The 14,283-nt window shown below is 31.5% G+C and overlaps 2 protein-coding genes across 2 annotated transcripts in view; one reads left to right on the forward strand and one right to left on the reverse strand.

The window, feature by feature from the left end:
• LOC129230080 (uncharacterized) overlaps positions 1-13,379 on the forward strand; it is a 77,730-nt gene extending 64,351 nt beyond the window's left edge. The window contains exon 6 of the mRNA XM_054864473.1: positions 13,114-13,379. The gene's annotated coding sequence lies outside the window, so the exon portion shown is untranslated. The remainder of the gene's footprint in view (positions 1-13,113) is intronic.
• The window catches only part of LOC129230082 (protein lingerer-like), a 69,035-nt gene that overhangs the window by 28,718 nt on the left and 26,034 nt on the right, over positions 1-14,283 (reverse strand). Inside the window, 9 exon segments of the mRNA XM_054864474.1 lie at positions 2,513-2,866; positions 2,950-3,055; positions 6,692-6,820; positions 6,823-6,870; position 7,912; positions 8,272-8,417; positions 11,566-11,889; positions 13,088-13,310; positions 13,399-13,496. Of these exon segments, the coding sequence (XP_054720449.1) occupies positions 2,513-2,866; positions 2,950-3,055; positions 6,692-6,820; positions 6,823-6,870; position 7,912; positions 8,272-8,417; positions 11,566-11,889; positions 13,088-13,310; positions 13,399-13,496 (1,429 nt within the window).

A 14,283-nucleotide genomic window follows, 5' to 3' on the forward strand; every position in this document is an offset into this window, starting at 1 on the left:
TTCAAAAATATATACCCTAATTTGAAATGGGGTTCAAGTTAGGTGATAATTTATTTCTTGGTTAAAGCTTTCTACAAAAATACATCTTATATGTGCATATTTTACTGAGAGATAAAATGAAGATTTGCGAGACAAGTACGGATATTCTAATTCTTCATAAATGCATAATTTATTTTATCAATTCTTAGACATTTTCCTACGCCTCAAGTACAGTAACATATAGAGGATGGTCTTAAGGAACTTTAAAGGAATCTGATGTTTTTGTTATGGGCTGAGGTCTGAAATAGCAAAAATAAAAATAAATTTAAACATGTAAAAGGGGTAAAAGGGAAAATATTCCAATATGACATGGCCTGAGAGTGATAAACTCTAAGGCAGAGGTTCTCTTACTTTTCCGATTTGGGGCACTTTTTTTAAGAATTAGAATTTTCTGCAATAAATTAGTAGCACACGATTTACCTTTCAAGAACCCATACTGCAAACTAGTCAACAGACTATTAGTCTCTAAGAAATTCAATCTTAACTTTGTTCAAAGTTTCAAAAATCTTACAAACCACTGAAGTCAGACTTACAGGTCTATAATTCCCAGCATTACCTTTCGACCCTTTCTTGAAGAGTGGCGTTATGTTAGCCAGTATGTTAGTCATATCATCAGGAATAATCAGAAAATAACAATATGAAAAAAGTTGAATAACTTTCCAAACTGATTTATTCAAAATCAAGCCATGAGGCATACAAATTTGGAGAAAAAAAAAAGCACAGCGACTCTTATAATACTACAAACACATCGATTTGAGTGTTTAACAAAAAAAAAAATTTCAATTAAGCAGTTATCATACCTGCCAACATTCAAAGAAAAAAATCCAGTAGATTTTTTCAATGTAGAGCAATATCATTTTTTCCATGTTATTGAGGGGAAAATAGGGATATTTTTTATAATCCCTTAAAGTTCAATCATATGCAAGTTCCTTGAGTCATATACACACACAGAGAATAATCAATGGAAATATTAAATGGAAGAATAAAGGTTAAAGTAATACCTTTTCAATGTAAAGTTATTTACGGAAAAAAGAATTTCAATTATCAGTAAAAAATGCAATAGAAAGTTTTTCAGGTCTTCAACAAGATTTAATCTACATTTTTTGGCTGCAAAGTGCCCGATCGGGCGTTTTGTGCACAACAAGAATTGTAAGCATTCTGCACAAATAACTTTAAATTCAGTATTTTTTTCCAAAAAGTGTTCCGTTTTTATTAGGCTCAGATGCATTTTTGAACTTTTCGTGGTGCTTCTTACTTTTTACGTGATTCCCTATATCGCCTCTACCAGCATGAGCAATGCTGAAATCAACACAAAACATTACGCAAAATATGTGATGGTTACATTTGTAAGACTAATTCAAAAATAGAAATTCACAATTGTATGTTGCTTTAAAGCTTTTTGCTGGCTGACATCATAACTTAAAATCCCCCCCCCCCCCCCCAAGTTCTCCCTGCTTACGATAATCAGCCCGATATTAGGCTTAGCGATAACGTAAACAAGAGCTGATGTTGCCAGATTCCAATGCGCTAAAGTTTGAAATTAACTAGGAAACTTTCAAACCATGGAGTAAAAGTGCTAAAACAAAGTAAAATTTTATTTTAAAAAGGGGTTTATTTTTTTCATTTTTAAGAAAATCCCTAAATGGAGAGATTTTTTTAGAGATTAATAAAAACCGGGAGATTTTGAACAAAAATCAGGAGACCGGGAGAAATGTTAAAAATCCGGGAGTCTCTCAGAAAATCCACTAGGGTTGGCAGATATGCAGTATTCAGACTAGAGCAAGTTCAGGGTCGGTACGTCATCAAGTTGCTGATGACCTGAGGAAGGGAACAATACAGGGGTGATTGTGAGTTCATCAAAAAATACCTGAAAGTTTAAAAGCAAGAACGGGGGGGGGGGGGAATCTTTGGTCCCTATTACTTAAGTGCACCTTTGCTATAGTATTAAATAGTTCTGAGTGAAAATATTATGTGTACATTTGATTAAATTTTTAATGGATTACAAAGTTACGAGTTGGTGTTATACAAATTATCTTGACATTTGTTCATCTTAAGGGACAAGTGTCCATCTTAAGGCACTTGCAGGTATATTTGATGAGTATTATATAATTTTAAAAAAAAAATGTGGAGGTAGGGAGATAAAAGCATAACAAAAAAAAACATAATTCCGGTATTTTCGGACATACAAATACCGGAAATACGTCCGAAAATACCGGAAATTCAGTAAAATACCGGAACACAATCACCCCTGACAATAGCCATGGCTCAGGTTGAACAGTGCTCAAAGCTTTGTATATATGGACAAAACCATAGATAGAGAAAATGCAATTTCAAATGAAAAGATGAGTGATATTGGTAGTTGCAAAATGTTGAACATTTAATATATATTATTAAGTAAAAATGTTGGCATACATGCAAGCATACAGTATGTTATTTTAATAAATACCAAAGCAATGAAAATAACAAGATATACCAGTCTGGGAAGGATATGCACTCCCACTAGTTGTTACAGACCCTGAATATGCAGATTGTTGTAAGCCATAAGACGACGATCCTGAGCCATAAGAAGAAGCGCTTTGACCCTGTGTCACAACTTGACTCTGATACTTGGGTTGTGATGGCTGACTATTGCTTAGGTCACTAGATCCACTATTTAATGAAGAAGACGTATGGGTATAGCTGACTGATGATGGCACAAGATTGGACGAGTTTAAAACAGATTTCTGACTTGAGTAGGGGTTGTTTGAATATCCAGACTCAGAATCATGAGAGGAACTATTATATGAGCTCATTGTATTCTGATCAGATTTGTTACTCATTATCGAACCTAAAAAAATGAAAAACATTCATTTTTTCATATAGATACTAAATGAACAGTAGAATGAAGTATGCTATCTGAAAATAACTTACTTTCAAGAGGACCTGGTTGATTCGTTCGATGATTTACATAAGAAGAAACATTTTCCACAGTTTTGTGTTCATTTTGAGACAGCAATATGCTCTCTTGATTTGCAACCTAGGAATAAAAGATTAAAAATACAGTCAAACCTTGATATCTTGAAATCCTTGATGTCTAGAAAAAAAATTCCCATGTATTTTCTATAAAAAAAAACTCCTATGTATTTTCTATTGTTATATTGAAATTTATTTTTTGAAACCCTTGATACGTCAAAATTTTTGCAGAGGAGCAAGTTTCAATTGTTTTTCTATGGAAATTGTAAAATCAGTTCCACAGACAATTGCTTTAAGTTTTTCATTATTTTCTTGGACATTTTGAGAATAGGGGATTAGGGCAATATAATAGGGTGGGTAAGATGGGGGCAATGAAGCTTTCTTTTTTTTCAGTGTTTTCTTCAGAGTTTAGAATCTTTGTGTATTTCTTTCGAACATTTTATCCACTTTTGGTACAGGGGGGTGATTTTTCGACAGTTTTCAAGCAAAAACGAAAAATACGTTCCTCATTTTACTTTTTTTACTCATTCAAAACAGCCGCTAAAAAATTTTTGAATATGGGGGACTACTGTTTGAAGATAAAATTTAGAATTTTACAATTTTTGGACGAAGAAACAAAGCTGAAACTGTTGTTTATTTCAAAATTTTAAATATGTACACTTTTGACAATTATAAAATTTCAAATTTAGTACATTATCAAAGACTAACTTATTAATCTTAATTCAAATTTGTTCCATAGTACATATATATATATAAATGTATAAAGCATATGTGTGTGTGATTGAATCAATTATCTCAGAAAGGCATAAGTCCAACAAATGCAACTTTTCAGGAATCAATAAAAAAAGTGATTATTTCATCCAGAAATGAACTAAATTCAACGAAAATTTTCATGACTAGTCTAGCCTCAAGTAGGATCATTACCTCACCTTAAATTAAGTTTCATTTTGTCACTGTAATTAATTTTTAAAAAAAATTGCACTTATGCCCTTTCTGCAATAAATATCCTGAAAGACTAGTTTAAAGTGATGAAAATGTGAATCAAGTAACACAGTTGTTTTAAACTGATTTATGATAATAAAAAATAATATAACAAAGTGACAAAAATAATTAGTGAAATTGGCATTCATAAATTCATTATCTTAAGAAAATACATAGCATATTTTCCTCTTTCTCTCGTCTGTTTTAGTGAAATAATCAAAAGTTTTAAATGTGTATAAAACTATATTCATATTCATCAAATACATCCTCCATGCATTCTTCTCTAGTCTAGTTTTGTGTACTAAGTTTGATGTACATATTAGTATGACAATGTTCAAAATTGCACTGAATAATCATCTTGATATTTGTTATTTCTTCCAACAATATGAAAATTTTCCCTTTATGCTCAATGTTGAAAAAGGTAGTTCAGCTGATAAGCGTTACTTTGCAATATTCTTTTTAAAACAGTCTATAAAATGGCTATCCTGAAACCATTACTTTGATGTTTTATTGAATATTTAAGCATTGATAATTGAAAACATTTGTCGCCCAGTAGTATCTTTTTCCAAAATCTCAATTTGGAAGAAAAAAGTCCTCTTAAAAAAATGAAGGGCACTTGTTTTAGCAGTTACAGATTTCATTGTTTTCAACAGACGCTGACTCTTGATGCAATTTCAGAGGAGATTCTTTTAAGAGATTGGAATTCACATGGTAATAATCTGACATTTGTTTAACGTTTGTTTTACTGTCCAAAATTCGAATGTCCCTCTGGGAGGAACGTCATCAGCAATCTCATTAAATTTCTTCAGAGTTATTTCCAGAAAAAATCTCCTGCAGTGTTGTTCTTATTTTTACCAGCATACATCTTACTGAAAGCATAAAATGTTTTTGCAGTTCATAGAGTGATGTTGATAAAACCTGTGAGAAAATAGCAAATTTCATTCAAATTGCGTGCTTTTGAGTCTCCCCTCTAGCTCTTCGAACTAGCAAACCTACCATTACCAAAATTATGCAAGATCAAAGGAGTTATTGTTTTTAATTCATCACACTAAAAATGCTAGTTCTATGATCTTGTCATTGCATTTTACTATTTCTTCCTTCACCTTTGGGTCAGAAAGGGCATGTCTGGGACTTATGCTCTTTCTGCACAAAACGAAAAAATGTGACCCCTAAATAAAGTGCTTTGTTGTAAAAGGATCGACTTCCCTGCTACACTAGTCGATGTCTCTACATACAAATATAGGAAGATCACAGCTAACTCAATTTTGAACAAAATGTGACTTATGCCCTTTTCTGAAATAATCTATTCAATTGTGAGATTTAGCAGTGCAATTTTTCCAAAACCTCGATAACATGAAAACTTGATGTCTTGAATTTTTTAATCGTCCAAGAAAGTAGAGATATCAAGGTTGTACTGTAACTGCTACATAAATGTAACAGAATCAGCTCAGAAAATTTTTGGACCCAACTACTCCTGAAAATTAAATAACCTGACGATTAAATAAAATACCTAACTTCAGTTTTACCTTTGTTTACAACTTATTCAAGTCAAGCTGCCCCCCTTTTCTGTGTGTACTCCATTTGTAATGTAAAAGGATTCCAAATTGACACAGGTCTACTTCATTAATGGAACTGATTAGAGAATTTTTGATTGGATTCAACTCCTCTACATGAGCTTATGCTTTTGGAAGGGAGAGGAAACATCTTTTCTCAAACTGCTCACCTAGTTGTAGAATTGCACTTATGTTTTAATAACTACATGCAATTATTTCAGCTTTTCAAAAGGAAGCAATTTTGTTTTCATTGCAAATAAAAACTCACTCGCCAATTAATAAAAATGCACAAAAAAAATACAGTTCAGTGTTGGCATCTTTCTAAATATACATTTTCCAACAGAAATCACAGTAGCTGAAGATCAAAGATGCGTAATAGGAGAAGCAAGGAAGCCAGGAAGAAAGAAAATAGGAAAACATAAGGAAAATAGGATTGATTTTAGACTTATAGAGAAAATATAGGAGAGATATCCAAGGCCTGTGTTAGTCATAAATGTACAAACAGAATATTTTATGCCTCACTTTCACCTACTGAAAACATCTTAAAAATTAAGATTGTAAATCATGCATATTTAACATTTTATTCAGAATTGTGATTATGTTTAACTAAAATGCCAAATTATGGCGAAAATAAGTTGTTACTGGGTTCTATCAGCAAAGACAAATGAGGCAGTGAGAAGCAAAGGGATGTAAGTGGACATTTTTGAGTTTTGAGTAAAACGCGTTTTAAAGATAAGTTCTTAGGTAGACTTTCATTGAAAAGATTTTCTAAATCATGCTGTAAAACAGAACCTACCAGGGCTACTAGTCTATCTCTTTCCCCAAGACAGAGGAAAGGTTCACGTACTATTTTTACTGGTTATCTCCAAATTTTTAGTTTTGCCACTTACATCCCTTTGCTTCTCCCTGCCTCAAATGTACCCTTCACCTTATAAGTGCCTTTTACTTTAGAAAAAAAATGTTTTTTGCTAGATAAAGTGTCTTTATTTTAACAGATCCAAATCTATAAAGATTATTAACAATTTAAAGAATTCAAAAATAACAATTAAGTGAAACACGATACAAATTATTTTCAAAAGTGAGTGGTAAAAACAACTATGAATTTAAAATGTTAATAATCATAATTTAAACAAAAAGAAATTTGATATCTTTCAAAAACTATTTACCTTCTGTGACTGACTAAGATCATTAGAAATAGAGTTCTGATTAGGACTATTATGAGAACCAAGGTTGTACGTAGAATCTTTGCTTATAGTCACAGGAGATGGCAAAGCATTTGAGTAAGAAGACTGTGACGTAATGCTGACGACAGAGTTTGATTATTCACATGACTGGAGAGTTGGAACTGAAAAAAATATATAATGTACAGTGATGGTAAAAAACATATTTCACAACAGGAAAATAAACACAAAGGCATTTAGAAAAGTGATTAAAATCAATGAAGAGAAAAATAGAGAAAAATATAGGCATTAAGAATCAAATACCTAAGGCATTCAGCACTAGAAAAATATACATAAGTCAGTATTACATTGACTAGTCCTTTGACTTATGAGAACTAATTAAAATCAAACACAGGGGTATAGGACGGCACTTAAAAGACATAGTACACAATCTGAGATTTATTATAACACGGATTTGATATTACACAATACAAAACTTAATTCAATATTACACGGTTTAGATATAACACGACTGTAAAATATTAAATTTCATTTTCGGTGAATGTGAGAGAACTACCTACTTTATGGCAACAGAAAATATTTTATTTTCATTTAAAAAGTATGAGTTTCGTTCTTTAAAAACAATGTTGAAAAAAGTTTTTTTTTTCTTTTTTTGGAAACAAAAAGCAAAAAAAAAAAAAAAATAGCGAGTAATACTCTTCTTTTGAAACTTTATTAATGCATAATTTTAATTTGAAGTAAGTTGTAAGTTATCGTATATCTTATTTAGATAATGTCTGACAAACCAAGAAGCAAAAAGCTGTTTCACTCAAAGAAAAAATTGGAATTTTATACTATGAAAATAGAGAAAAACTAACTTCACTAAACAAAACAATAAAAAATATAACATAAATTTGAAATCATGGTTTGGTTGATTGTGCACAAGGTGTAAAAGGTGTATCTTGCAAATGAGATATAAATATAATAAAACAAAACATGGTCAAATAACAAGGTTGCCAACCTTGGGGAACGAATTTGAGGAGCATCAGTGTTGATTCTGAGGAGAAATTTAAAATTTTGCGGAGCAGTTTGGTATTTTTGTATAAAAATCAATAAAAATCCAATCCAAAACAAAAACCACTCACCTAAAATTGTACTTAAATGATTTACTAAGCTATAAAACAAGTATAAAAAATATTCTTTAAATTAATAAAACAGCTTTAAACACTTTCAATCTTTGAGTATAAGCATCTTTAATTTCCCGTATTTTAATGTTTATTATGATATAATAGCTAAGTTTCAGCTTGAAAACTTTCTGCCACGAAATGTGGGACAAAAGAACTTCTTTGTGGAGCCATTTAGTTTCGTCTTTTTTGTGGGGCAACTCCGCAAAATGCGGAGCAGTTGGCAATCCTGTTATAATATGGATGGAAGACCGTATTTTTCCCTCTGATAACGCATTAACAAGCAAATTACAGAATAAGAAAATATTACAATTAAGTAAAAAATGTTACCTTGGAATTAAGAGCAAGATTTTTTACAGTACATAAAGTTATTCCAATAATAGTAATAATAGTTATTAATACCTTTGCCCAAGATCCTGGTAACTGTTTGAGTTATCACTTGCTGTGAAGTCGAAAGGAGATGAATCTGTACCAAACTGAAGTGCACCAAACTGAACATCTAAGGAAGTTACAGCATCATCTGGCATAACAACAGCAGATTCTGGTATCTAAGATATTAAATATAAAATGTATTAAGCAAAAGGGGAAGGGGTAGTTGTCTAATTGTAATCTAGACAAGATCATAAACTAATTTACACATCAATTTTTTTTTGTCAAACATTTTGTTCAAAATTGTATTCATTTGTTTATTACTTGTTGGAAACAAAGTACTTTCAACTTATTTTAGTGTTTCTTTGATGCCACATGTCATGCATATTGGCATTTTGCTGTAACCATGTAGCAATCTTTCTCTGCTTTTAGTTTACAATTCTACTTTTTATTCTCTTACTAGCAGAACTTGCACAGCGATGCCCATGCTAAAAATTTAATGGAAGTCCGTTGTTTAAAAAAATTGACACCCCTCCCCCTCTGATGTAAAATGATCATTTTCCTTTGTATAAAATGCGAACATACCTTTTCAAAGAAAAAAAAACAAATCAAGTTTCTTTGGAATTTAAAACTTTTCGTCAATCCATTCAATTAGATTTAGTTGTTTTAAAACTCTTATTTAGCGAGTGAAGCGACTTTTACTGCAATTTAAAATATTTTGCCAAATAAACAAAAACAGACATTAAATAATATCTTTCAATTGTAAAAATAGTTCCTCAACTCTATTGTTTATTGCCAAACTCGCCCAGCAACCACACTCTCCTAATCCATCCGTCTAACAAAAAACAAAAAAAAAGCCCAAAAAAAAATCCAGTGGAACACTTTAAAAAAGTGAAGTGGGTGTTTTTTCTTCGACAAAGAAAAATGTAAACTATATCACTCATTATGCCTCATTCATTATGCGCTGGGGATCTTCGTGGTTTTGTGGTAGAAACTTCGCTTAAAATGCCAGTAAACGTGGGTTCGATAACCTCGGATGCTCTGAGTGGTGTATTTCCTTTCTTTACGCTGAAAATCTTTCTCATAATGTCGTATGTGTGAATAAATAAAAAAAGTCCAAAATCTCGAGGCAATGGCCCTCAATTCTTCCATGATTATTAACTATGGACACGTAAATAACAACAGTAGTGTCATATAAGTTAAAGGCAACAATTTTCAACTAAATTAAAAATATGGTCATTTTTATAGTAATGAATGGACTAAAAGCCACTCCACCGCAATCATTTCGTTAAAACGCGTAAACTTGAACTTGTCAACCTAGTGGCTGAAAAATTATTTAAATTAACAGTTTTTAATTCTTACTTCTCTATCACGAAATTATTCGTCAGTTAAAAGATTGAATTGTTACACATCACAAAAATATCGCTTTGTTCAAAGAAGTCCCAAAACTTGGTTCAGAAAAGTGTCATTTCATCACGGAGCAGAAAATAGCACAAACATTGAGGAAAAACATTTTTTTTTCTGTCTTGTTTTTCATATTTTAACAATGAAGTGCAGAGGGAAAAAAAAGTCAGCTGAAATGAAAATAATTTCACTGTAATCGCTTAAACCTTTAAAAAACAAAACTCTCTCTGTTACACATGGAATTGCTCTGAACTAAAACGCATTATTTTCTCTATTGTAATTAAAATAGCAGGGCTGTGGACATTACCAAACACTGTAAATCTCTGTAAAATAAAATCCCAACAAACATAAATGTGAAAAGGAGCCAAGTTCGATCGAAATGAGGCCCTGGGTAGAGTACAAACCTTTTTTTCAGTATAAATAGGATAAACTTGTTGCATCGATGGGCATACCATACAACGCATGATAACAAAAATCAACATCCTTCGATCATAGGCCAATGCCAATAACCAGTTATTTTTTTCTTTCATTTGCATATAAAGGATGCTTACGTTAAAATAAAAAAAAATTCTCTTCTAGAAAATAATTAATGTTTAAAAATTCATAAATAATTGCACATTTACTTTCAATAGTTTACATTGAGATAAATACCCAATTATTATATTTTTGTAAATTTATGTCTACTTCCATTATGCAAACGACCAAATATGGCGACTAAGTAAAAAATTTAAGGTAATAAGTAGATTTTTGAATTTGTAGCATAAAAGTAGCGATAAATAATTAATAATCCTTAAAAAACTACAACTTTGACAAAATTGTCAGTTTTTAACGCATAAGCTTCTAAATCAATTAGAAGGAAAAAAAATGATTTGGAGATAAAATTTTGCATTTTTCCAGAAAATAATTACGAATTATTCAGAAACAAAAGGGCACATTTTGAGTTGTTACCAATAGTTTGCATTGAAATAAACATCCAATGCCATTTTCGGAAACTAAGGTCTAAAAAGTCTTGTGCACTGCCATCTTGGGAATGACCAAATATGGCGGCTACAACAAAAATTAAAAAACTATTTGTTGAATTTGTAGCTTGAAAACAATTGAAAAAAAATAAATGTTTGTGAAATTACAATTCAGTTGAAAAGTTTTCAGCACATTTGCGTTCAAGGCAATGAGGATAAGATGAAGTTTTAAAAAAAGTTTTCATTTCTTAAAAAAATTGCATATTTAATATTTAAAAAAAAAACAATTTGCAACACATTTTGCATTATTTTCAGTAGTTAGCAGTTAAAGAAAACATCCAATTCTACTTTGCTTTTGAAAACTTAAGCATCGTGTCTACTTCCATCTTATGAATGACCAAAAATGGCAACTGTGTTTAACATGTAGCTGAAATGACTTTTCGATTTATTCGACTGTCTTCTCCCCTGCTGAGATTTGCATAATTCCTGTTCACCCTAGGAATTTATTTCTTGGGAACTACTGAGGGGCAAAAATGGCCTCCGCAAAAGTTTATTTTGGGTCGCCTTTTTTTTTTATTGCCAGGTCATTTTGCCTCTCAGAACATTTTTTTTTTCAGCAAACATCGACAAAAACGAAGATTAGATCTCATAGTACGAAATTCCCTGGGATTAAAATTGGAAAAAAAATTTTTGGGGAGCAAAATTGGAAATTTCCCTGGCATTTTTAACTATGTCATTTTCTCTGACAATTCCAGGTTTTCCCGGACGAACCCTGAAAATTACAAAGGAGTCAAAATGCAATAGGTATAGGTAATAACAAATTCAGTGTAGCATAGATTTTTTAAAAATATTATACAAAAAATGTAACTGCTTTGTCCTTTATTGACTTCAATAAGACTAAAAAGTTTTGTTACAAAAGTTTCAAAATTTCTTCTTAAACATATTAATGAGATCAATTATTTACCTTAGAAGGTGGAGGTAACCGGGCTTTAGGAGGCTTCACCCTTTGTGGCAATGGAGCTTGGTGTTGTGATGAAGTAGTTGTTTTAGCAGAAGATACAGTAGCAGACTGTGATACAACAGGAGAATGCAATTCCCTAGAGATTGATGAACTAGATGAAAACCCAGACTGAGACACTATCACTTGTTGCAGTTCATGGGGAATCTGAACATGATGTTGATTGCTGCTGTTATTCACATTAAAACTAGATTGATAGGATCCACTACTGGACTGAAAGGAGCTGTTATTTATGGATGGTGTTGATGGAGTGTTCTGTACAGTGCCAACCTACAAAATGCTCATGATATTAAAATTACAGCCATTTATCGTTTTTAAAGCATAACAAAAATAAAAATCAATTCTTTCAAACATTCTGAACAACATACTAAAAAAAGATGAGTGCATAATTTTTTCACGCAATCAACTTTTCAGAAACTTTCATTTTTATGCATGTATTAAGGCGTCTGGTTTTTAATTTAATCAAATTTATCAAACCAAACTTCAGCCATTATTTTGTATTCATTGTGGCCGTACAAAGAGAGTTTAACTGTACTTTTAAAAGCTTAATATCGCATGTATCATAAACCAGTATAACCAAACTTACAGACACCCCCCAACTCCGAGAGTTTTAGGGGAGTCGACTCCAACTCCTGTATCGAAAATCAGTCTGACTCCAACAACTCAGACTCCGTAGCTTTGGCAAAAATTTAGACATAAAGATAAGAATGACTGGTCTAACTCTTGGAATTTTAAATTTTTTGACCCTTACTCCTTTGTCCCAAAATAAGTCCAACTCCGCAAACATTGGCAGAGTTGCGGACTTTGAGGGAAAATGACAGATTCCGGCTCAGTCTTTGAATTAAAAACCTTCAACATATTGTTCATATAATTTGGTTTTATTTTCTCTCACTCTCAATTCCTAATTAATGTATTCAGATTTTGACAGAGAAATTCATAGTCCTTTATATTTCTACATAAAGATATGCACAGATGATTTTTTTTTTTTTTTTTTATAATGAAAATCATTTCTTTAAGTTGACATTTTATTGTTGTTTTTTTTTAATTTTTGAAAGCATATTAATTTTTTTTTATTATTTTTTACCAACAGAAGAAAAAAAATTTTTTTTTTTTTGATATATTGTAATTTTTTTAATGAGGTTATTATTTTTAATTATTTTTTTTTCTTTTAGAAAGCAATTTTTTTTCTTTTCTTTTCTTTTTTTTCAATGAAGATGAAATGTAATGAATGTATCTGAGAGTTAGTATGTGAAAAAAAGAAAATATAACTTTTCTTCATGTTAGTCACTAATTTGATAAAAGAGGAGTACCATTTTTCAACTTCCTGCAATATGTTTTTTTTTTTTTTTTGTCTATATTTTGACTAAAAGGAGCCTTCTCTTCAGAATATTCGTTTTTTAGTAGAAAGGGATAGCCCTTCACTGATTGAATTAAAAATTCAAAAGAAATTTCAAAGATTTATTCTTACCCCTACTGCTGCTTTGATACTTTCAGCTGCCTGTTTAGCAAACTGACTGAAATCAAAAGGTGACTGAGATTGAGGCGCAACACTTGGTGCTTGCATCTGTGTTACTATCTGCTGAGACATAAGTGAGGACTGATTCTGCTGGTTTACAGAGCCTCCAGCGATGGAATTCGATACTTGATCTGTACCAGAGGATGCTTTTTGGAGGAAACTAGTCAAGTCGATGCTATGAGGAAAAGTCAAAATTTATATTGGTTTTAAAATAAGTTATTTTATTTTACTGTTAAAAGAAAAAAATAACATAAGACACTTACTTCTGACCCAATGCAGTAGCTGTTGGAATGTCTAGAGCTGATGCAACTGCTGATGACTGCGTTCCAGCACTGGGTGTAAAGACTTTGGTTTCTGTTAGCTATACAAGATCGAAATTGATAAACATAATTTAAAATAAACTAAGGTACATATATATAATTTATTTATTTTTTATGAAGAAAACGAACTTCTTAAACTAAAGACAAAAAAAAAAAAAAGAACTGATGGGTATTTGAAAGAAAATACCAGCAAAGATCATTGATGTATTTTTCAAAAGCAGAAGCATGTTTTTTTATGATTTTTTTTTTTTAATTGGAATCTGAAGGAATTTAAAGCTCTGACATCATGGAAAAACGAGCTGATGTGTGCATCATATGACTTCCTTTTACTCCAATTTAATGTCATTTCCCCATTGTTGGCAATTTTAATGTGATTCAATTTTTTACTCTCTAAATATCACCAACAGCGGCCAAACTGAAACCAAATTTTGAAAAAAAAAATTTAAAAATATCTCTAAATTTGTTGCCAAGTTGGCAACAAAACTTGGCTACCAAAAGACTGGTGGTATATCACCAAGTGCCCGACAAATTTTAAGACAACTTGAGTTCACATCGCAATTAACAATGATTTTCCCCCAAAAAGGGGCAAAAGACCCCCTTAGGAAACAATACAACCAAAATTGAAGGTGCACAACTAGACCCCACTAGGAGTCAACGTACCAAATTTCAACTTTCTAGGACACCCCGTTTTTGAGTCATGCGAGATACATACATACGTACATACGGACGTCAAGAGAAAATTCGTTGTAATTAACTCGGGCGTCGTCAAAATGGATATTTCTGGTGTCTGTACATTCCTAGGCATATATCCATGTGTGGTCGGGTCGA

The sequence above is a fragment of the Uloborus diversus genome, chromosome 9, assembly GCF_026930045.1.
Source record: "Uloborus diversus isolate 005 chromosome 9, Udiv.v.3.1, whole genome shotgun sequence".
NCBI lineage: Eukaryota > Metazoa > Arthropoda > Arachnida > Araneae > Uloboridae > Uloborus > Uloborus diversus.